The 24,237-nt window shown below is 45.2% G+C and overlaps 1 protein-coding gene and 1 pseudogene across 1 annotated transcript in view; both read left to right on the top strand.

Annotated features, from left to right (window-relative positions):
- The first annotated feature begins 297 nt into the window (after positions 1 to 297).
- LOC136654163 (transmembrane protein 263-like) overlaps positions 298 to 24,237 on the top strand; it is an 85,383-nt gene continuing 61,443 nt past the window's right edge. Inside the window, exons 1-2 of the mRNA XM_066631108.1 lie at positions 298 to 370; positions 11,251 to 11,322. Coding sequence (XP_066487205.1) covers positions 298 to 370; positions 11,251 to 11,322 — 145 coding nt within the window. The remainder of the gene's footprint in view (positions 371 to 11,250; positions 11,323 to 24,237) is intronic.
- On the top strand, positions 12,501 to 12,620 carry LOC136638429 (5S ribosomal RNA; annotated as a pseudogene).

Raw genomic sequence — 24,237 nt, 5'->3', positions numbered from 1 at the left:
TGAGTCAGGTGCTATAAAGACATGATCAACTTAATCTTGAGATTTCCTTATTTTTTGTTTTTAATATAGAACTTTGAACTTTTTAGTTTCTTTTTAAGTTTCTGAGCCTCTGGGCTCTACCTCAGATACCTGAGGGTTTTCCTGTAACTATGAATGCTGAGAACCAAATTTCTTCTTTTCAAATGAAAGAGCATGATAACATTTTCTAGACTACAGTTAAAATTCCCTAGAAATTCCCAAGAAATAATTCCCAAGAAATAATTCCCAAGAAAACCACATGAAGATAAAGATAACCACATGAAGATCAAGATCGTCTTGATCTACAAGACCTTCAAATGGCCAACAGATCTGATGTTTGAGGACAAGCGTTGTGAGTTAGGATGGAATGTTGTTGCTGTTTTTCAAATGTTGGAGGATATTGGAGCTCCAGATATTGTTGACTGTTTCTTTGCATCTCTCTCTCTCTCACACAGGCCTAATCCACTTGAAAACAGGGATCATGTGAAGGCATGTGCACATATCCTCTTGATCAATGTTTCTATAATTTAACTCTTTGTTCCTGTACACCTGGCGAGAAGGTATATTTTCTTAAGGACATAAGAGGCCCATCCTGTGCACATCTGCTCCGAAGTAAGTCCCATTATAGCCAATGGGGCTCACTCCCACGTAAGTATGGATAGGATTGCAGCCTAATGCATTTTTTAAGTCAACTGTCATTCATGCACTTGTAACCTTGACACTATGTGCCTGTATATCCCATTACCTTTGCAATGGGAATGAACTAACCACCTCCATAGACATCCCCAAATGTGCTTCGGTGGTGACCTCGCTTAATTCTTCTGGGATGGAAGGTTAAGTGCATTAATTTACTGTGCCAATTTACCATCCGCAGTGTTTTTAAGAGAATGTCTCCAATTCAATACCTTTAAATCATTTTTATATGATTCCAGGTTCTATAAGGCAAATTTGCTGCCAGTATAAAATGTCTTCAAGAAACTCAGGGAGAAGGCTTGTTTGAGCTGGTGTTCATCATAGGAAGATTAATGGGGCCACTGATCCCATTAATTTGTTATTGACCCTCAACTTATTATAACAGGTCAAAACAGCTCTACTTCTAGCTTCTGGACAAGTCTACCCAGTGGATAGATTCCTTTCTTAGGGAAAAATATCTTTCCCCAGGAAAAATCTGCTCCACACAGCATCTGATTTTAATGAGGCGTGCGTTTCAGATCAAGATCTGTTGCTGGTTGTCTTCAGTTTCTGTGTAGTTGTATGACTGTGATTGCAATCCTATCCACACCTACCTGAAAGTAAACCCCATTGATTGTAATGCGACTGTCTTTTGAGTAGACATGCATGAGATTGGGCTCCAAGAGTGGTGCTTCACATGACTGCCAACTTTCTTAATCTCTTCTTTAACAGAAGAACCACTGAATTTGGGATATACATGTTCTCCTTTGGATTGATTGCTATCCACCACAATTTAAGTACTTCTAAGTACATACACCACACATTTCTGTCTCTCACGTGCACTCACACAAGTTCATACAAATCAATATTCTTCTGCCTTTTTAAAAACATACATTCCTTTTCTGAAGACAAGACTTCACACAAGAAAAACTAGCAGGACTTATTCCTTAGTCCTTTTGTCCTCAACTTCATGCTGTACTACTACTACTACTACTACTAATAATAATAATAATAACTTTATTTATACCCCGCCTTTCTCCCCAAAGGGATCCAAGGTGGCTTACAACAAGTTAAAAACAGATTAAAACATAATTTAAAAAACAGATAAAAGCATTAACATATTAACAGATATCATAAAAACAGTAGTCAGATAAAAAGTCAGGTAGAAGGAGCGTAAAGCAACAGATCATAAAGAAATCAGGCCTGTAAAAAACACTAAAAGATGTAAAAAAGATGTTAAAAAGATGTTAAAAAGGCCATGAACTCAGAAGGCTTGTTTAAATAAAAGGGTCTTCAGGCCTCGCCGAAAAATCTCAAGAGAGGGAGCCATTCTTAAGTCAAGGGGAAGGGAGTTCCATAATGTTGGTGCCACTACAGAGAAGGCCCTATTTCTTGCCGCCGTCCCACGTACCTCCTTAGGCGGCGGCACATGTAAAAAGGCCTTCTCTGATTACCTAAGAGGACGAGCCAGATTGTACAGAAGTAGGTGTTCTCTAAGATACCCTGGCCCAGAGCAGTATAGGGCTTTAAAGGTCAAAACCAGCACCTTGAATTGGGCCCGGAAACGAATGGGCAGCCAATGTAGCCCCTGGAGCAGCGGGCTGACAGAGTCAAACCGCCTACCCCCAGTAACCACACGGGCTGCTGCATTCTGCACTAATTGCAGTTTCCGAACCGTCTTCAGGGGCAGCCCCACATAGAGCGCATTACAATAATCTAACCTCGATGTCACCGTGGCATGGATCACCATGGCCAGGTCTGCACGATCCAAGTACGGCCGCAGCTGGCGCACCAGCCGAAGCTGAGCAAAGGCCCCCCTAGCCACAGCCGCCACCTGGGAATCCAGGAGCAGCTGCGAGTCCAGGTGGACCCCCAAGCTGTGGACATGCTCCTTCAGGGGGAGTGCAACCCCATTCAGCGCAAGCCGATAGTCCAGCACCTGCATCGAGGATTTCCGAACCAGGACAGCCTCTGTCTTAGCTGGATTTAATTTCAGCTTGTTAGCCCCCATCCACATCCTCACTGCTTCCAGACAGCGCTCCAGGCCCTCAACCGCCACCCTGGAGTCTGGAGGAAAGGAGAGATAGAGCTGGGTGTCATCAGTATATTGATGACACCCCACTCCAAACCCCCGGATGACCTCTCCCAGCAGTTTCATGTAGATGTTAAATAACATGGGGGACAGAATTGAACCCTGCAGCACCCCGCACCTCAAGGGCCAGGGTGTCAAACAGACATCCCCCAGCACAACCATCTGGGACCGAACCTCCAAGTAGGAGCGGAACCACCGCAAAACAGTGCCTCCAACTCCCAACTCAGCCAATTGGCCCAGAAGGATACCATGGTCGATGGTATCGAAAGCTGCTGAGAGGTCCAGCAGGACCAACAGTGATACACTCCCCCTGTCCAGTCCCCAGCGTAGGTCATCCACCAAGGCGACCAAGGCAGTTTCTGTCCCAAGGCCTGGCCTGAAACCAGATTGAAAAGGATCCAGATAATCCACTTCATCCAAGACCCTCTGGAGTTGGGACGACACCACCCGCTCAATTACCTTGCCCAGAAATAGGATGTTGGAGACTGGCCGGTAGTTGTCTAACACAGTGGAGTCCAGGGAGGGCTTCTTCAGGAGGGGGCGAACCACCGCCTGTTTCAAAGTGAGTGGCAACGTCCCCTCCATCAAAGAAGAGTTGACCACCCTCCCCGTCCACTCAGCCAGTCCACCCTGGGCAGCTCTTATCAGCCAAGCTGGGCAAGGGTCAAATAGGCAGGCAGATGGCCTCACACTCCAAAGGAGTCTGTCCACATCCTCAGGCTGTACAAACTGAAAAGAATCCCACAACACAGGACAAGCAATTGCCAAGGGGACATCGTCAGACATTGTCAATGTGGCATCCAAGTCGTGATGAATATGATCGATTTTATCCTCTTTTATACTATCCTCTATGTGCGGTCAGTCACATGGATGGAATGACTGTTTATATTTTAGTGTTATCATTAAGTGATGTACATCATATAAATACTTGCTGTAGCCTACTCCTTGTGTCTACAGAGATGAAGGGAAGAACAAACTGACTTCTGTGGTCTGCCAGAAGATTAAGAGTTATTATTATTTGCTGCATACACCCTGGTAAGAGGAAGCCCAGCCCAACAGGATGTAAATACCAATTGGCATTAAAACTCACCATTTGCACTGGTTCTGCCAAATTTCCCTTCACCTGCCTTTTAGATTATAAATCAGAGGGCACAGCCTATGTCTTATCTTAATCATGTATGTGCATTACTATTGGTACTTATAATATTGGTACTTATTACTATTGTTACTTATTATTACTATTGGTACTTACCTCATTACTATTGATACATATAATATTATTTAATAAATAATGGCAGTTCAGCAATTCTGATCACAGTGAACTGTGGCAAGGAGATGGTGGGGTTGCAATGTATTCTTCTAATAGCTCCCCGAACACACACACACACAGTTGAGAGAAATAACCAAAGGAACCAGTCCCTGCTACCACAGTCTGTCTGAGACTGAGGTGCACTTAAAGAGCAGGAAGTCAGGCCACTGTGGAGGAAGTCAGAAGCAGTGTCAAGAGGAACATATTTGCTCTCTTCATGGAGATCTGACTTTAGATAAAAAGCTTTTGTCCATCTAAGTTATTTTTGCAAAGACAGAGAGAGGCAATGGGGCCACAGTGTCTGAGTGTGTTGTGCCACAGCTCCTCCCCACTGGGCTTTGTGCCCACTTAAGGCTGATTAGTTTCCCTTGTTAAACTCACAGGTGCAGCAAGCAAAAGTCAGAGTCAGGTCCCAGTCCAATAAATGCAGATTGCCAACTCACAGTCCAAAGTCAATATGCCGGGTCACAGTCCAAGGTCAGAGTCCAGGTAAGCCAGGTCAGGTCAGCTCTCCTCTGGGTCAGGTATTGTCTCCCTCTGGGTCAGGGTAGCCTTTGGTCCTTCTGAAGCTGCCTTTTATCCTTGGATGTCTCATAATCCAAAATGCAGCTCAGCTGTGAGCTACCTTGTTAGCCCCTTGTTAAGTCCAAATTAGGCTCAGCTGAGCCATCTCTTCAGCCCATGTCCATTCAAAGTCTCATCAAGGTCAAATGAAGCTCAGGTGTCCATCAGAGTCCTATTGGCCTTGATTGATTACAGCTGTGGAGCCAGCCTTGCCCTTCTCAGAGCTGTCAACCAGCTGTCAAAACATGGAATCTCTGTCAACACCACATCATCCACCTGATGATCCTCTGATCTTCCATTACACTGTTTGCACACTGTTTGCACACTGAGAGAGTGTCCCCAGTGACACAGTGTCATTTTTGTAGGAAGAGCCAAACAGTGCCTGTGCTTCTAACCTGATGGTTCCTGAATGAATTCATTCAGGAATCAGCATCACCCAGGCAAATTTGCCATTAGCAGCGTTTGCCCAAATTAAGTTGGTAAAAAGATGAGCTATCTTAAAGTGAGACAGGAAAGCCAGGTAGTGAAAGCCAGGGTGCAGTTACCTATTTTTGTTGTGGGGCAGTTCGCTCCTGGCTCTGCTTTATGAATGTTGATTTGCCCTGGGAAGTGCATATGCACACAAATGGACTGCCAAGAAAGAAATGGAATAATTCACTTTCCCCCGTAAGTGCTGGTGCATGAGCAGATCAACTCTGCGTATCATTCAAGAACAAGCAAAGTTTTCTTGAGATTAAACAGCAGAGACATTCACTATAGGTCAGTGTTTCTCAATCAGTGTTATGGGTACCACCAGTAGTACTTGAGGTGGTGTGTAGTGGTACTCGTAGAATTCCTGGACACCCGCTGCCTGGCAGTAAGACCAGTAATGTAGCTCACCAAACCGCAGTAGGAGGTTCAGTGTTTGTTTCTACAAGTGGTTTTGTGTTGTTGTGTGATTGTGAACCACACAGAACCTTCCTGGTGGAATAGAAAGGCTACAGTCTGTAAATATTTGTATGTATGTATGTATGTATGTATGTATGTATGTATAAACAAATAAGAGAATAGGTTGGGGTTCTTCACCACCACAGATTAAAATCTGAGCAAAAGAAGCAGTTGCAAGCCATAACGCCCCATGTCAAAAATGAGCATTATCACTTCTTGGAGAGCTACTAACACCAATAATTCTGAGCAATCTGCACTGAAAAGGCCAAATTGCACATTGCGTTAGGCATGGCATTAAACCTGACATGCTTACTTCCGCCCACTCCCAGGGAACTTTGCTGCATGGGGGAGGGAGTTTTTTAGCCCCTTTCCCCACCACAGGCCCAGTGTGCCAGGGCAAATGGTTAAAGTGCTCTTCCTCCAGGCCATGATCCCAATCTGGATCCAAATCTCCCACAGCTTCTATTCAGGGCAAAAACCTCCAAGCGCATCACTTCTAATGGTGCGCGTTAGGCAACATGGGTTTGTTTTTTTTTTGCTCTGAGAGAGGTGCACAGCTTCTGATCTGCCTTCTTTTGGCTGCCTTTGACATGATAAAGAAAATCCAGAACCTGGCACAGAAGACTCAAAAACAGTAAATGTGCCTTTAACTTTTAGCTCGTATGACAATTCATCATTAATCTCCAGACAAATTGTTCCCTTCCTTGACAATTCATCTTCAGTGACTGAACTCCGGTTCTTGAGTGATGAGTCTCGTTTCCCTATAAAGCACCCATAGAGACTCGCCATATTTCACTCTGATACCCCCCGCCAAGTTTTCACTGGATGTACAGTGTCTCTCGTGGAATATCTGGTCCACTTCTACAGTCACATTTCCTATCATGTACATTCCAAACTTCTTCACCTTCATTGTAGGAATGCACTTAGGTAGCCTGCCTAAGAATGTTCCTTTCTAAAGTCCTTCAGGTCTTAAAATAACAGTTATGGATTTCTTTTTCTCCTCTCTTTATAAACCCTTCCCAAGATTCTGCATATGTTGTCTACAAGAGCTACCAGCTTTCTCTGCTCGACCTAGCCTTTTCCGGCTGAGATGCTCACTTTGTGTTACCAGCCCCGATGCATGTAATTTGGTAGTCTGTGCAACAGCTTCGGCTATCTTCCCTCTTCGGCTGTTTGTTAAACTGCTGCTGCCCTGTATTGTAAGATGCTTTTCTATCTTACACCATTATCATCAAACCGAAACATTATCCACCAAGCAGAAAACATCGCTGACCCCATTTGGACTGTTGCTTTCTACTTCCTGCTCAGAAGTAGAGTGCCCAGAATCTCCTATTACTGCTTTATCTGTAAATTCTTCCCACCTGTCTCTGGAGTTCACCACTTCAATAGTCCTTTCTTCCATTCTGAAACCTCATTTTATTCCTTTGCTGAAAGGCATGTGTAGAAAACTTCCTCCAAGTCTTCCTTGGATATACCGAGTGGAGCTTCACATTTTTTGAATGTTCGTTGAGAACGGCCACTTTATTTTTCAGGTCTTTATCACCCCTTTGAATTTGATGGTATTGTGTTTGATGCCCTTTGGTTTGGCAAACTCTTGAGCCAAAGAGTGACCTATTTGGTCACAGGCTGCCTTTCCCATGTCTGTATCATCAGTCCTTTTTTTTTTTTTTTTTTACCAATATCTGTTTAAGAGTCTTCATCCTGTTTTAGTAACTACTGAGCACACAAACACACGGAGCTGCCTTACTTCAAATCTAACCCTTGATCCAGCTAATCTGAATTCTTATCTACACAGACTCGTAGTGCTTCTCCACGGTTTTCAAACAGGAATATTTTTCCAGGCCTATCTGAATGTGCCAGAGGTAGAACCTTGGACCTTCTGTATGTAAATCACATGTTCTGCCTAACACTATCCCATTCATGAAGCCACCTGAACTGTTTAGGTGGATGGTGGACAGATGAGTGCCCAGCGGGTCTGTCCACTGCCCTCTCCAGATTGCCACTGCACTGAGCACTCCAATTCTCTTCCATCTTGCTGGGAACAAGTCAGCAGAGGATCATATTGGCAGCGGCAGCCTCCTCCTTCCTCACTGCTGGAGGAAGAAGTGGGGGTGAGGAGCTGCCATGGCTCCAAATCACATCTCCCTGCCCTTTTGGTGTTTACAGATCACCTGCATGCAACCTGATTGGTGGATGGTGAACTGATGAGTGCCCAGCGGGTCTGTCCACTGCCCTCTCCAGATTGCCACTGCACTGACTGCTCCCAACCATGTCATACTGAAAGCTGCAAGGGTTGTTCTTAGCTCCTGAACCAACCACTTTGAACCCATTTCTGGGCTGTACCATTTCGGATTGCAAGTGAGGGCTCTCATTACTGAGTACTCCTCCATAGAACAAATTCCCTCCACATATAAAGCTGGAATGAGAAGGAGAAGGCTTTTGACCTGATTGTATCCTGAACATGCTAGTTTTCTATGCGCAGGGAATTCCATTGTACAAAGGACCATTATATATATGACATAGGAAACTGCCTTTTCACCATTGGCCTAACTGGCTTAGTATTGTCTATGCTGGCTGGCAGTTATTCTCCTGGGTGTTGGGCAGGGTATTTCAGGTGAACTCCAGCCTGCAGTCTGCACAGCCAAGCACAGATTTATCACTTCAGTGAGAACCAGTGGCATAGCTAATGATCGTGTAGCCCAGTGCCAAGCTCAAAATGTTGCCCCAGAAGTGATGTCACAACCGGAAGTGACTTCATGCCCAGGCTTTTTAAAAAGTGAAAATTGAGAGGAACCCACACCCTCTTCCCAGCAGCTCACCACCCACTTGCGCTGCTGCCTCCCTACAGTCAGTGGCATAGCTAAGGCATCTATCTGCTACCCAGGATCAAAGAAGATTTTGTAGCCCCCTGGCATAATAAAATCAAATGTAATTAAGTAAATAAAAAAGTTATTGGTTCCATGATGTATCATAATAACATCTCATTGGCAGTCAGAACAACCAGACTCATATGTCAGTTTGGAATTAAGCAAATCCACTTTTTGTTCCACAAGACAGTTGTGTTTTCATCTTCTGGTTAATTGGCCATAACTTTTGTTAGAATACAGACATTCCAATGTGGTTTGTTTAACTGCATTCTGCATTAAACTACCTCTCCTATGATATATAACATGATGGTATTATTTATACCTACCAAGATTTTCACAATTTTGGCCACTAGTGTCAAGTTCAGCTTGTTGCCTCCCTAAAGCTTGATGCCCGGTGCAGCTGCTACCCTCTGCACCCCCTTAGCTACACCACTGGTGAGAACTAAGCCAGAACAGGATAGGAACACCTATTTTTCCACTCTGCTCTTCCCTGCAGAAGAGTACACAAGACATTTAGCTCGCCCATTCTGACTTTACTCTTAGCTTCTCCTGTGGGGAAGGGCCAGGAAAAAGGGGATCATCTGCTTAGCCCCCATCTCTTGAGATACAAAATGGGAGCCAATCCTCTGTCTACCATCATCCCATTCACTTGTTTCTCAGGAGAAGATAAACAGCCTTTAGTTGTGAATTCTTACTGATTTGGCACAGTGAATAGTGAAAATGGTACATAGTGAAAATGGTAATAGTGAAAAGGGAAAACTGAAATGGTACAGTGAATGGTACTGAAATTGTACTGAAATGATACAGTGAATAGTGTCATGAATTCTAACTGAATTTCCAGAGCACAAAATCAATACCAGGAGTTGCTGGCCAAGACAATTTTCTCAAGGTTTGCAAATAAGCTAGCTCACAAAAGGACAAAATGGCCTCACTTTGAAAAGTCTCTTGAGAGTTTGTGATGGTACCTGCTGTTTTAGAAAAAGGCCACCTCAGAATATTTATTATTATTATTATTATTATTATTATTATTATTATTATTATTATTATTAACAACTAGGTATTTATATACCACCTTTCTGGTCATCGGATTACTCCTCTGACTTTATTCAAGGCAGTTTACATAGGCAGGCGTTTTTAAATCCCTCAAGGGGATTTTTACAATCATAGAGGTTCTCTCTTTCAAGAACCAACAACATTTCAGAATGGATCTTCCTGGTCTGATCTCACTCCTGGCCTCCAGTTGTCTCCCACGCAGGCTGACAAGCAGCTCCATCTCTCACATGGAGGGCAGCCAAGACGCTTCTTGCTCACACCAAGAGCAGGTGGAATCACTCAGCTCGCCTTGTCAGCTGCTTCAAGGTCTCGCCATTCTCAGCTGTTCAGGGAGCTGCCAGTGTCCTCGAACTGGCGACCTTCTGATGTTATCTTCAGGCTAACGGAGGCTCTACCCTCTAGACCAGACCTCCTGCCAGAATGCCAGGTGCAAGGGAGTGACAACAGGATGTAGGTCTCTTGTTATCTTGTGAGCTCCCCGAAGCATCTGGTGGACCCCTATGAGATGCAGGATGCTGGACTAGATGGGCCTTTGGCCCCATCCAGTGGGGCTCTTCTTATGTTGTGCTGTACCATCACCTGGCAGGACAAAGTTTCAAACAACACAGTCCTGGAACGTGCTGGAATCCCTAGCATGTATGCACTACTGAAACAGAGACGCCTGCGTTGGCTCGGTCATGTCGTGAGAATGGATGATGGCCGGATCCCAAAGGATCTCCTCTATGGAGAACTCGTGCAAGGAAAGCGCCCTACAGGTAGACCACAGCTGCGATACAAGGACATCTGCAAGAGGGATCTGAAGGCCTTAGGAGTGGACCTCAACAAGTGGGAAACCCTGGCCTCTGAGCGGCCCACTTGGAGGCAGGCTGTGCAACATGGCCTTTCCCAGTTTGAAGAGACACTTGGCCAACAGTCTGAGGCTAAGAGGCAAAGAAGGAAGGCCCATAGCCAGGGAGACAGGCCAGGGACAGACTGCACTTGCTCCCAGTGTGGAAGGGATTGTCACTCCCGAATCGGCCTTTTCAGCCACACTAGACGTTGTTCCAGAACCACCTTTCAGAGCGCGATACCATAGTCTTTCGAGACTGAAGGTTGCCAACCAGTGTTCAATTCAGGAGCCCCAACCTGGCAAGGTTTTTCCCAACCGGTTCAACCTCTTTGGCTGCCTTGCGAATGGCCTGCAGCGAGATCACCTCTCCCCCAGTGCATCTTTTCAGCCCCCTGTGTCAAATGCGGCACAAGCTCAGCTTTCTCCTTGTTCCCTTTGCATGCTGATCGGACGCCTGCCTCCTCCACAGCTCATTGACGTCTCCTCCCAGCTGCCATCTTCTCTGAAGTGTCATTTAAACTTGAGCTTCTCTGAATGAAAGGGGACAATTGGGTTGCTCTTCCGATTCCTCCGTAAGCTCTTGCCCAGCTCATTGAGCCGAGGTGCATATTTCTCACGTCGCTGTTGATTATGAAGGTTTAAGTCAGGCAGCCGCGAGTAAGCAGGTGATTTCTTTTCATTGTCAGAGTTGACTGTGGCAAATAACCTCTCGGTCTGAACCACAGAGCTCGAGTGCTGCAGAAGTCTTTGTCACACTTCGAAATCATCATGTCTCACCTTTCCCCCCTGCCATTAATCTCACTTTAATCCAGGTGGCATGGTAAGGACTAAAGATCCTTTACATTACATACAGGTAGGATTAGGACTTCTTCGTTAGGGGGAGGAAGAGATTGATTTTTTTTCTCCCTTCTTCTTTCAGTTCCCGAAGACTTTGACTCAGCAGATATCCTGCTCAGCCACTACTCCCGGCTCAGCCCGTCTCTGTCAAAAGGTGAAGATGTAACCCTCTGAATGAAAAGTAAATACCACAGCTCTCAAGGAAGCGAGACTGCCTGACAACGATGGCATTTTGTGAATTAAACCCTGGAAGATGGCCTGCCCTGAAACGTGCCCAGTTGCTGTCAGTCTCCACTCTCACTTTTGTCTGATGATAGTGTTTGCTTTGGCACGAAAGGACAGACTTGCTGATCCATAGGTGTGTCTTTGTTCATTGTTATCTTCCCTTTGGGTTTCCTAAAATGTGAAGTGTAGATGTCACTGCAAACCTGTCCTTTTGGGGGTGCAGCTGGTTGTGACAGGGGCATCTGTGTCTGTTCGTTCTTAGTCTGCCCCATTCACGTACAAAGCAGGACTGAGGGGGAGGGTGGTTTACTTTTCACACCATAAAGGTGAACATGCGAGGGAAGTGGAACCCTTTCCCTGCCTTACTTGTCAGTGCTTTATCACTTCAGTCATCAACCAGCCAGGCTGATTTCCAAGATTGGAGCCAGATTAGGAGAAAGGGGCTTACAGTCATGTAGCCTGAGGAGGTAAGACATCGGTGTGGGAGAGTTCCTCTCCTCTCATTCCTGCACCATTTCAGGTGGAACAAGTAGATCCCATTCTCTACTGTCTAAGAGATAAGGGTAGACGCATGAATAAAGAAATATGGTCCCCCCATCAGATCCACTTTGTCCCTTAGGGAGAACTGGGGCAGATCCAGTGTTTGTGGGGGGGGGGGGAATGAGCACTACTTTAGAGCCAAGGTCAACCAGCTAGGTAGACCTGGACTCCTGGACAAGGTAGGTTGAACCTTGGCCTCCATGGCTGAGGTTTGCTGGGCAGGCAGACCTGAGCTCCCACCCAGTCCTGGACTCCAGATCTATTGACCTCTGTGGCCATTTGCCTAGCAGGCACCCTTTTCATTGGTGCGACAGTTTGGGGGGGCACCCATGCCCCCCATGGATCCGCCGCAACTGGACAGAACATTGTGATAGGGCAAAAACCCCCTCAGAGCCTTATGCTGGATAAGGGGTGGTATTAGTGGTTGGACAGGAAGGGGTCCATATGCATCAGGAGGTCCATTAAAGTGTCAGACCAAGCCCTGAACCATTAGTTCCGCTGAGAGTTGGAGGGATACCATAGGGGCCCCAGTGCAGGGCTTCACTCCAGAGTTCTCAGAAACTTGGCAGCAACAGCAACTGTTACCCTGCACATGCCCAATCTCTTCTGATCTTGGAAGCTAAGCAGGGTCAGGCCTGGTTAGTACTTGGATGGGAGACCGCCTGGGAATACTGGGTGCTGTAGGCTTATACCATAGTCTTTCGAGACTGAAGGTTGCCAACCAAACTGTACTGGCTGAAACCATTGTTCCATCTAAGTCAGTCCCTGCAAAACAAGGTGCTTTGCACCCCGTCTAGCTATACTACTGGGCAAGAGAAACTGAGTTGGGGTGCAGACATGCTTTGCTAAAGAAACACATCTTGCATAGTCATAGAACCTAGCCATTGCTTTCTGTTTCTCTACTGTAGCAGCACATATTCAGAACTACCTTCCCCCTCTTTTTTCTGCAATGGGCTGAAGGCAGAGTGTGAGTCACACATTGCTCTCACATTGCTCCTGACCTGACCAGCACCCAGCATGAATTGCAAGGGCATCCCAAGACATGCCCTAAGGCCTTCAGCTGACAGCAAGACTGTTCGGGTTGTATTCTGAGGTACACTCCATTCATACAGAGTGGCAGCCAGACCAGAAGCATTGGAGCACTGCAGAAATCCCCATACAAACCCCGATGCAGAAAGAGGTTGGCCACGCTTGCAGCTAGGACTCCTCTTCGGCCTGCCTCCTGCCTAGCTGGAGAAAGAAATAGACACAGACGTTTGTAATAAGTGAACAGCAATTCAGGCAAGCACATCACCAAGTAGGAGGGAGAGAACCTGCCTGGTCTCAAGCAACCGAAAGTCTGCCAGGATAATAAACAAAACTTGGGTAGATGTCTGATGTTGCACTGTTGGGAAGGGAATCAAAGTGAGGGTACTTTGACAAGGCTTGTCTCTTCTGCACCACCACTTTCTGTCCCCTGTGTAGAACATTTGCCGTCTGCATGAATGTAATTTAGTGCCAATTAAGAAGTGAGTGGGAACCATAAACTCATTTCATTTTAGGACCTGGAAAAGGACCCTTGGGAGCGGAGTGAAGGAACAGAGCACTTCTTTCGCCTCAAAAGCTGCTCCACCCCATTGCTGTAATTCTAACCACCGTGTTCCAAATCTCAAAATTCAACACCAGCTCAGATTTACGGAGCATTAAGCGACTGAATTAAATCCTCGGCATTTGCTGGCGTCGGCCTCTCCGAGAAAAGGATTTCACGGGCTGGGGTGCTATACATGGCCATAATTTATACCATTATGCAGAGGCTGTTCCTCCGAGTTTTGTTTTGATTTGCCGCAATTTCGTTTTATTAAAGCCCCCAATAGTATTTGTTGTTGTTGTTTTCTTATCCTGTTTGCTTTGATGTGGGAGTTTTGGATTAAATCTAAATAAATAAATGAGCTTTAAAATTAAATTAGATTCCATTTGCATGAGTTGGGAGTGAAGTGCATCTTCCTTTTTTTTTTTATCACATAAAGCTTATCAGACCCATTACTTGATCAGGCAGCCCTGAGGAAAAAAAAATTGACATTTCCTTCAGCCTAGGAAACACTAAAAGTCCCAAGAATAGATTTATAGGAATATTTTAACCTTTTCCCTGATCCCTGAAATGTCATTGTTCTGTAGGATACACTGCAAAGGGTGACCTTTTATAGGAACCGTGGGACGGGTTTGATCTTTGGAAGTAGTTTCAAAGATAATGTACTTGGGGGTGAAAGAAATGCCTCCGTTCACAGTTGGTTTTAAATACTTCTGAGGAGACAAGGAGGAATATCTGTATCATTTCATCTGTATATGAGATGCACTCATGGGAAGCTCAAACGGGAATGAGGTGTGATGGTCCAACATGTATGTCACATATGAATCTGCTGTATTTTGCATCAGACCATCAAAACAGTGGGACTAGACTCTCAGATTGCTATGAGGGTCGCCCAGAAAGTAATGCACCACATTTTTTTTCTCAGCCTACAGTAATGGTACGAATGCGAAACTTTAGATATACATTATTTGAATTTTCAGGAGCGCGCACACAAATTTTTGGTTTCTTCAGACAGATAGCGTAGCTGCAGCAGTGTTTCGAAATGGCGTCTGTAAGTGATGTACGTTACAAGCAGCATGTCGTCATTGAATTTCTCACTGCAGAGAAAGAAACTGTTGGGAACATTCACAAACGTTTGTGTACAGTTTATGGAGAATCTGCAGTCAACAGAAGTACGGTTAGTTGCTGGGCACAGAGGGTGAGGCCATTAGAAGGCGGTTCGGCAGAGCTCCAAGATTTGCAGCGTTCGGGGCGGCCATCCACGGCTGTCACACCTGACAAGACGCAGCTTGCTGATGTGCTCATTCATGAGAACCGACGCATAACGACTAGGCAGTTGGCGCTGAAGCTGTCAATCAGCAAAGGAAGTGTGGATGCAATCATCCGTGCTCTTGATTACTCAAAAGTGTGTGCACGATGGGTTCCGCGCTGTCTTACGGTGGACCACAAATCTCTCAGAAAAAACATTTCTTCTGAGTTGCTGAAACGTTTTGAAGATGAGGGGGAAGCGTTCTTGTCCAGGATTGTGACAGGTGATGAAACCTGGGTTCACCATTTTGAGCCCGAAACAAAACGACAGTCGATGGAATGGTGTCATCCTTAATCTCCACAGAAGAAAAAATTCAAAGCAACCGCTTCCGCCAGTAAGGTCATGATCACTGTGTTTTGGGACTGTGAGGGCGCCATACTCACTGATGTGATGCCAAGAGGCAGCACCATTAATTCTGAAGCTTATGTGAAGACATTAACCAAACTCAAGAAGTGCTTCCAGCGACTTCGGCGCCATAACAACCCAGGTGAATGTTTGATTCAACATGATAACGCTCGGCCTCACACAAGTTTGAGGACTTCAGAACACATCACTAAACAGGGTTGGACTGTGTTACCCCATCCACCCTACAGCCCTGACCTAGCTCCCTCAGACTTCCACTTGTTTGGGCCATTAAAGGATGCCATTCGCGGAAGACATTTTGAGGATGATGAAGAGGTGATTCGCACAGTGCAGAAATGGCTTCGTGACCAGAACAAGGAGTGGTACCGACAGGGCATACATGCCCTTGTGTCTCGCTGGAGGAAGGCCATAGAACTGGACGGAGATTATGTGGAAAAATAGGAAGTGTAGAAGAAACATCATTCTTTCTTGTGTGTAAGTTTCATTGTGTTCAATAAATAATTGTTGAAGAAGAAAAAATGTGGTGCGTTACTTTCTGGGCGACCCTCGTAGCATTCTAGGTGAAATGAAGTCAACCAAGATGGTCAGGGGCCTAGAAAAGAAAACCTATAAGGAAAAGTTGAGAGAATTCTGTATGTTTAGCTTGCAGAAGGTTGAGCATGGACATGATAGCACTCTCCCAATACCTGTAGGATTGTTGTCACAGTCCGGAGAGGGGCTGCCAGCAACCACACACCAATTCAGGACAGTAGCACCTAATATACCACACTCACGCCATTCCTGTTCTTCTCTCTTCCTCTTGTTTGGTCAGGCAGTTTACCAGGGAAAAGCCTTGGTAGTTTGAATCCACTGCCACCAGCATAGGAGATCAGGCTAACCAGAGGGGCTCCCTGAGCAGAACCCCCTTCGAGAACAATATTGAACCTCGGGAGCCTCTATCAAAATCACTGTCACAGTAGCACCTGTAGAGTGAGGAGACATGGCATGATTTCCCCATAACTCTGAATAATATGCAAAAAGTTTATTAAAATGCTAATAAAAAAAGAATTGACTTTGATAAAAATGGTTAACTCTCTTATCATACCAGTCCCCAGCACATGGCGCTGAGGCATCTCACATGTGAGTGGTTTAACCTTTTTTGCCCACCTCACAGGTGTACACATTTGATCCCTGTTGCGTATATGCAACGTTGGGCAGAAATGACTTACCGTAGATACTCACGTATAGTACGTGAAATTTTTGCCAAGAAATCAAGCTCCAATTCTCACTTTGCCTTATCTCCGGGTCGCTCAGAGAGCAGAGCCTTTCAACTCTGAAAAGTTTCCTTTCTCTGCTCAGGCAGGCTCATTTGTTTCTATAGCAGCAGTTTTCACCCACTTCCTAGAGGAAATGGGGCCAGAGGAGGCAGACTCTCCTGCTGTGAGCAAGAGGAAGGCTGCAACCTGATCCTCATTTACCTGGAAGTAAGCCCTGTTGACTATTATGGGGCTTACGCCTAGGATTGGGTATCAAGTCCCTTGTCTGCCCTGCCTGCTGACTGGGCAACCAGAAAAGCCTGGAAAAGGTCTGGGCGGAGTGAGTGAGAAGGAAGGAGCCAGGGGCAGGCAAGCAGGTATGAAGCCAGTGAGTCTGCTGAGGCTACCAGCCTAAGAATGGGCTGGCTGAAGCCCTTTTCCTTGCCACAGTTGCCTGCAGCTTCCCAAAGTGACCTTCCCTGCCTCTCCTTTGCCTTTCAGAGGAGGCCACAATCCTATCCACACTTTCCTGGGAGTAAGCCCCATTGACTATAATTGGACTTACTTCTGAGTAGACACGCCTGAGCTGGGCTGGGCTCTCAAGTTCCTCTCCTAGCCCCACTTTCCTGGGAGTAAGCCCCATTGACTATCATAGGACTTACTTCTGAGTAGACATGCCTAGGATTGGGCTTTTTTTCTGAAATACAGGAGCAGGCAATGGGGGGGAGAATGTGAGGCAAGTGATTCTGGACCTTTGGAAGGTGTGGCCCAGTGAGGGGAGGGACAGTAGGAGAGGTGCGAACTGCAATTATGAGATGGGGGGAATGTCCCTGTGGGAGGGGGTGGGTGGGGGAGAGAAGGAGAGAGAGGTGCCAATTGCCTGCTCATGTATTTGAGAAAAAAAGAGTGCAACCAAAAGCTCAATCCTAGGCATATCTACTCAGAAGTAAGTCCCACAGGCACATTCCTCCCCCCCCACTGTCCCCCCCAGTCTTTGGTTACAATCCGAACCACACTTTCCTGAGAATAAGCCCCACTGAACAAAATAGGACTTCTAAGTAGACCTGGTTAGGATTGTGCCCTTTGTTATGTAATGATTTAATTGTATTAATTATATTAATTAAAAATTAATTGTAATATAGTAATTTAATGTAAGTAAAAAACTGGGAGTGTGCCTTGACCAATTTTAGTGCCTTGACAGTGTGCCATGAGCTGAAAAAGGTTGAAAATGGCTGTGCTATAGTAACTTTCCTGGGAAATTCCAGCCAAAGTTAACCTTTTATTCGTTCCCTTTTGCTGCTGCAACCTGGTTCCTTTTTGCAAATGCAGGCATTTGGCAGAAGTCTTTTTTTTCCAACACCAGGATGGGATCTTCCTTTCCATCAGAAATTCAATTCAGGCTACAATTCAATTCAGGCTACAATTAAATGCACCATTACTTAAGAATAACACCCATGGAAAGCAGTGGGTCTACTTCTGAGTAAAAAGGTTTGCAAATATATGCAGCTCCATCTCTCTGCTGTGAATTGAATTGCACACTCCCAGTTATGTGTTATGGGTTGTATGCTGTTCGTAGAGCTTTCTGACATCTTAAAGGTGGATTTGATTCATGGATCTCCTGCAGTGGTTCCCAACCTTTTTCACTTGCATATCCCTTGGCAGCCCATTTCCATAAATTGTACCCTTCATATTAGCAAAATGGCTGTAATGAATAATACAAGCCCTCATCCCCTCTATATGAAAGCCCAGACTTCATGTATTCATCACATACTTTCTCTTTTCATCTGTTTGAAGAACAGAAGACTCTGCCTTTGCACTGTTTTGCACCAGAAGTGTGCTGAGAAATTCTGGGTGATTGATCACTTTCCATATTGTGTTTCAGTTTTTTTACTGTGCTGGTTATCAATCACTGGTTCATACATGAATTGATGACCAAAAACTAGCTACTAGTGGGGCTTTCATAGTCAACTAGCTACCTCCCTTCCTGCCTTGCTGGTCCTTGCAAGACATTCCTGCCCTGCAAGGCATTCTGGAGCATGACCTGCCTTTTTCTACCATTATTCCATTCTTTTTCAAGTACCCCTAAAGGTTCTGTTGATTGTCCCTGGAGTACATGAATACCAGGTAGGGAACCACTGTTCTACTGGTGTTTACAGTGCACTTACTCTGATAGTGTTTACAAAAAGGTGGTGAAGACCAGAATTTAAAAAGAATAAAAATGTATCTTATGATCTGTGACTATGTTTTTAATAAACTAGAGACTACAGTTCTTGGTTAACAATTAGTGGTAGGTTATTTTTCAGGATCTGGCCTTGGGTAAAATCAGACAAAACTACAGTCAGACACCCCCCTAAATTTAACCCCCAACTTATCCAAGGGCCATAGAAAATTCCATGATTTTTGGTTCAAGACCTGCCCTCGACTTATCTGTGGGGTTGACTTATAGGTGAGTATCTGTGGTGACTCAGCTTTACAGGAAAGTTTGAAAAAGCTTGTAAAGCAATAGCACAGTGCAAGGAAAACAGCCTTCAAATCAACATAAAATTTAACAATTCTGATTAATAACTGTTCTATTCTCATACCTGAATGATGGAACTACCAGACCTTGTCCTCGCCTCCAGGAGGGAGGAAAACTGTCCCTGGCTCCCTTCTCAATGTCAGGAGGAAAGAAAAAGAGAGAGAGAACTTCTGTCTGCTTGGGGGTTTATTGTTTACCTGGAAAGTTGTCAACCTTCTCTCAGAATGGAGTAGTACCATGAGAAGTGGATGAGAGGTCCATGAGAGGTGGATGCAGGGGGTAACCCAATTCCAGGTGCTTGTTGTTAGTTGCCCCCCACCCCCAGTTATGTGCCTGAATTGGGTTTTTTGATTCTGTGCTCGGGTTCTAAATTGACATGCAAAGAAGGGAATCGATGTTCTGTTTTCTGCTGGTTCTAAAAGTTAAAAGGGTTCATTGCCCAAAGCTCTCATCCTTGGACAAGCTGCATGTGCCTGCCTTAAGTAACATCTTTTCATACGCTAAGCACTTTTTTGGTAAAAAAAATCTGTCAGCCCAGTTGGAAAAGATGCCAACCCCTGAATCATATATGCCTTTTCAGTCAAAAGCACAAAATAATATGTTTGACTTATTGTATTCATTCCTTCATTTCACACTTGAGCATCAGCACGGGTGCTTTGCCAAGTGGCTAACTTCCAACTTGCCATGCTTTTTCTACCCTAAAATCGGCCTTCCTCTTTGTATATGCTCATTGCTTGTGGTGCATTTTAGTAGTCTGGATGCATGGCCCTATCTGTTGAGGTTCCAGCTTCCAAGAACCACTTTCCATGTTATTCGACACTCAGAGTATACTAGTGTTTGACTTGTGTTTGCTGCAGTGAAGGCATAAAAGGTGAAAAGATGTCAGATATGCTTCACCAAGCATACACTGGATAGACTCTTGGAAATCACAGTCACAGCCTGGTTCTGAGTTTCCCTCATGTGGGGGAATTGCATCTGTTGGAGGTCTCAGAAGGTTAAGGGGTCTTTTATTTCCTTGCCCCAGCAGCCGCACTGGCTGATATCACTGGTGCGAGTCTGTGTTGCTCCATGTTGGCAGATCAGTCCTCAGCAGTTCAGAATAAGGCATGTATTGGTGCCACCAAGCCCGACCTCCCTCCCAGGCTAGGTAGATCAGGCTCAGCCCTTGGCAGATCAGGCCAGGCAGATCAGAATAAGGCATGTGCTGCTGCCACCAAGCCCAAGCCCCCTTCCAGGCTCAATTCACCTTCCACCCCCACCCACCCACTTTCTAAGGTGTCCAGTATGGGGCTTACCTGCTCCAATGGCCACCACTCCTTGCACCGGCACTTCGGTCTTCCCATCAGTAGGCCTAAGATGGTGTGCTTATGGCATGTTTATAGCATATTGCTTTCAGCATGTTTATGGCAAACGTGCAACAGTGGACACTGGCAGAGCGCTTGCTCTGCTGGCACAAACCTTAATAGGATTGTTCCCTCAATGAACTAGAGAGAATATTTTCACACACTGCAAGACACCAGCATTCCAAGAAGGGATCGGAACTCTAGTCAAGTGACTCGGACTCGAGTTGCGAAAATGCACATTTTTCATTGACTCGTTGACTCATAAGTCGCATTCATGGAAGACTCTGAAATACACTCAGGTCCACCACCACCCCGATTCGGCACTCATCCCCATGCACGCTCACTTGAGTCTGCCTGTGTCTGGGTGTGCTTGCTTAAAAAACCTTGTGGAGCCATCATTCAGACTGGGCGAGCAGCAGGGAAATTCCATCCAGGAGTCAGGAAAGGGTTAATGTTTTCTTCTTGCAATGAATGGGGGGGAGGCAGGAGCAGGTTTTTTGCCCATCTGTGATAGGAAGGAAGGAACAGATGATCATTGGACACAGGAGAAGGAGCCCAAGGGGGTTCTTGCCTTATGATTGGCTGCAGAACCCCAGGGAGAGAGAGAAAGAAAGAAGGGAAGTTGGGGGGGGGGAGGTGATTTGTAACAATCATGCTTTCCTCTGCATGGCTGTTACTTGGGTGGAGTAAGCTTCATTGAATGACCAGCTGTAATGGGACTACTTCTAAGTAGAGCTGCAAAGGATCAGGTTGCCCTGGTAAGTCCTGCAGCTGCTGCACATGACCCTCCTTCCTCTAACCGCTTCTGTCCCAACTCTCATGCATTCCTTCCTACCCCCTCTTTACAGATGTGATGGGGCAACAGGGGCATGTGTGGGACTCACACATACACATATCCACGTGTGTACATATACACACAGCCTGGCGGCAGCCCCATTTTTTCAGCAGTGGGCTTTTAAAAGGGGGAGGCAACTCGACTTGAGTCCTTTTAAGTTGCGACTCAGTGACTTGGAAAATGTCACCGTTATGACTCTTTTTTGAGTCAAGTTGCGGTGGAGGGGCGCTGACTAGACGAGTCAAGCCCGCTCGATTTTCCCCATCTCTGATTCCTAGCATCAAAGAGGAGAAGAGAGGAGGGGACAAACTGACAGAGACCTCTTCACCACTGAAGAAGAAGTGGAACAAAGTGGCAATACTGCAACCAAATAGGGGAGTCACAGGGATCCAGGGGAAAAGATCTACACCCTGCTGCACTCCTGAGAACCTCATCAGGGTTCCAGCTAATTGATCCAGTGGTTTTCAAGCTATTTTCCATAAGCAGTTGTACCAAGCCCAATAGTGCTTTCTGAGTGTGCAAAATACTTCACAGGTGTTATCTTGAAAGTAATTAGCTTGTCCCCTTACCTTGAGGAGGCCTCCACGGCTGACTCACCACCCCCATAGGACACAGCGCACACCCCGTTAGCATGGGCTGCAACAGCACTAGAACACTGGATAGGATCGAACCCTCCATCTCTTAGCCACTACATTACACCGGCTAAATTGTGGTTGTTCGCACAAGGCAATGCCCATGAAAAGGTTTCTGTGAGGAGTTTAGTGCTGTAAACAAGATCTGAGCAACCGACCTGCAAAAGAGTGAATGATTCTTCAGAGTTTAATGAAGAGAAGCTAATTGCTTTGATTATCCAGCTTTACAACATAACTTGTTCTGAAATAATTAAATATTTATTTTAATTGGTTCAGATTGGTTAGGTAATCAATTTTTAATTGTAAATCTATTTTTTTAAAAATAATAAGCAGAGGATAAGCCCAGGTGAAGCTCCAGTGGGCACGCTGGGTAAGTGTGATCACAGTATTCACATTGGGGAGGGGGCCGAAATACTTGAGATTTTGTCTACTCCTGATAGGATAAGAAATCCAGCCTTTGCGCTCTATCTGCACTGCTCATTTAGCATGTATATTTGCATCTGGCTCTCATTCCTTATTTTGCAGAGGTTGGTAAAATTCCTAATTTGCAGTGTGGTGGTTAATTAAACTTGTGTGTGTGCCTGTAGTGATTGGTATTTGGGCTTCCAATCTACATATCAAGAGCCATTTGTTGAGGTTTGTTAATAACTTTAAATAGACTTGAGAGTTTTGCAACCTGCTCGTAGGCAATTTGTGCCCAGGGAGGAAACGAAAGATGAAATTTGCTGGATGAATAATGGCAGGAGAATTGTTTATGCAAACCTTCCTGGTGAGTGTATTTGATGCTGCAGAAACAACAATCCGCGCTACGAAAGCACTACTTAACCTTGGCAAGCACTAACTTCTGTTGTGTATAGGTTATGGCTTTTTATATTATGGTCTGTGCAAAAGGGGTTTTGTACGTTTTCAACAGTGTAAGCTACAGTAGGACTGAAATCAGTTTTCAGCATTTGTACTGCTGTTCTGTCATACTTTGCAGGTACAGGGACCTTGATGGTTCTCCCCAGGTGAATGCATGTAGCCTTCATGGTGCTTGCTAGGCTTTTCTACTAACCTTTGCTGTTGCCACTTGCTGGCAATCTTCTATGCATGGGAACCGCTCAGAGACCACAAAATACAAAACAAGATTGCTTCCTTCAACAGCTGTCATTCAGCTGGGCAACCCCCCCCCCCTCTATCCTTCTCCATATGAGAATGCCAGTGTGGCTTCACATTTCTGATCACTGGAGCTGAAAGTGAATGAGAGGCACTTGTTGTGTGCCCCTCCTCTGATACAGTAGGTTCATAGACAAAGGGAACAGAGAGATAAGAGGAGACTAAAACTTCTTCGCTGAGAACTGTCTGCCAAATGGTGGCCTGGGTGAGAAGGTTAGATGCTAAAGCGTGGCAAAGTTGCTTTATCTCTTTCACATTTCCATGGGAGCATGGTTTTTGACAAAGCAGGCCACCAAAGTGACCATAGATGGCAAGAGTCAGTAAGTGAGATAACATCATCACAACTGTTTTGCTGCACGTGGTACTTCCGGTCAGGCTGTGTGTGGTATTTTAGAGTGAGTATCTTTTTTGCTTCAGACCTTTCTAGAACAGTGGTTCCCAAACTGTAGGTTGGAACCCACTGGTGGGTCATGACCTGATTTTTGGTGGATCGCCAAAGGGTGATGGAAAGATCAGATAACTAATTGCCTGAAGCCCTGATGCTACTCAAAAATCAGATGCTGTAGCTGCTAACTACCCTGCAAAGAGCTCAGCTCCTGCAGCCTGCAAGCGTGTGTGTGTGTGTGTGTGTGTGTGTGTGTGTGTGTGTGTGTGTATAAGATAAATATTTCAGGGTCTTTTTTCTGGTTATTATTACTTATAAATTAATAACTAAATAAAATTTATTTCTAGATCTCCTTTTTTGAAAAAAAGTCTGATAAACCTAGGTGGGTCCCGATAGTGTCGTTTAAAAAAAGTGGGTCCTGGTGCTATAAAAAGTTTGGGAACCACTATTCTAGAAGGTTCCTCATTTGGTCTGTACAGGTTCAGTTTCATCTGTGGCTGCATAGATTGCCACGGAAATAACAAAAGTTGCAAGTTAGCAACAACATTTTTGGTTTTCACTGAATCTGGTTTAGGCAAATCTATACCAGATATTGTACCAGATATACCAGCTATCCAGATATTGCAAGTCCAGAGAGGTGGCTTAAGTTCACTTTTCCTTGTCTTGTTTAAACAATACATACTTCACCCCCTGAACCTTGTAACCAACACTGGTATGAATAATGTGTGTTGAGATGAATGAGAGGAAACCAGCAGATGCTGATGAACACTGAAGGATGTAATTCTGGAAGTTCCAGCTGCAATCCTGCACACTCGTCTAGCAGAAAGACCTATTAAACTCAGTGGGGCTTACTTCTGAGAAGAAATGTATAGGATCATACTATTCGATTACTTGTTGTACAGCAGGTCAGGTTTGTCAGATTGTCTGTTTATAACATGGATACACTCCAGTGATACTAATTT

This window comes from Tiliqua scincoides, chromosome 1 (genome assembly GCF_035046505.1).
Source record: "Tiliqua scincoides isolate rTilSci1 chromosome 1, rTilSci1.hap2, whole genome shotgun sequence".
NCBI classification, from domain to species: Eukaryota; Metazoa; Chordata; class Lepidosauria; order Squamata; family Scincidae; genus Tiliqua; species Tiliqua scincoides.
Note: the sequence above shows the minus strand (reverse complement) of the source record. Positions and strands in the feature narration are given on the sequence as shown.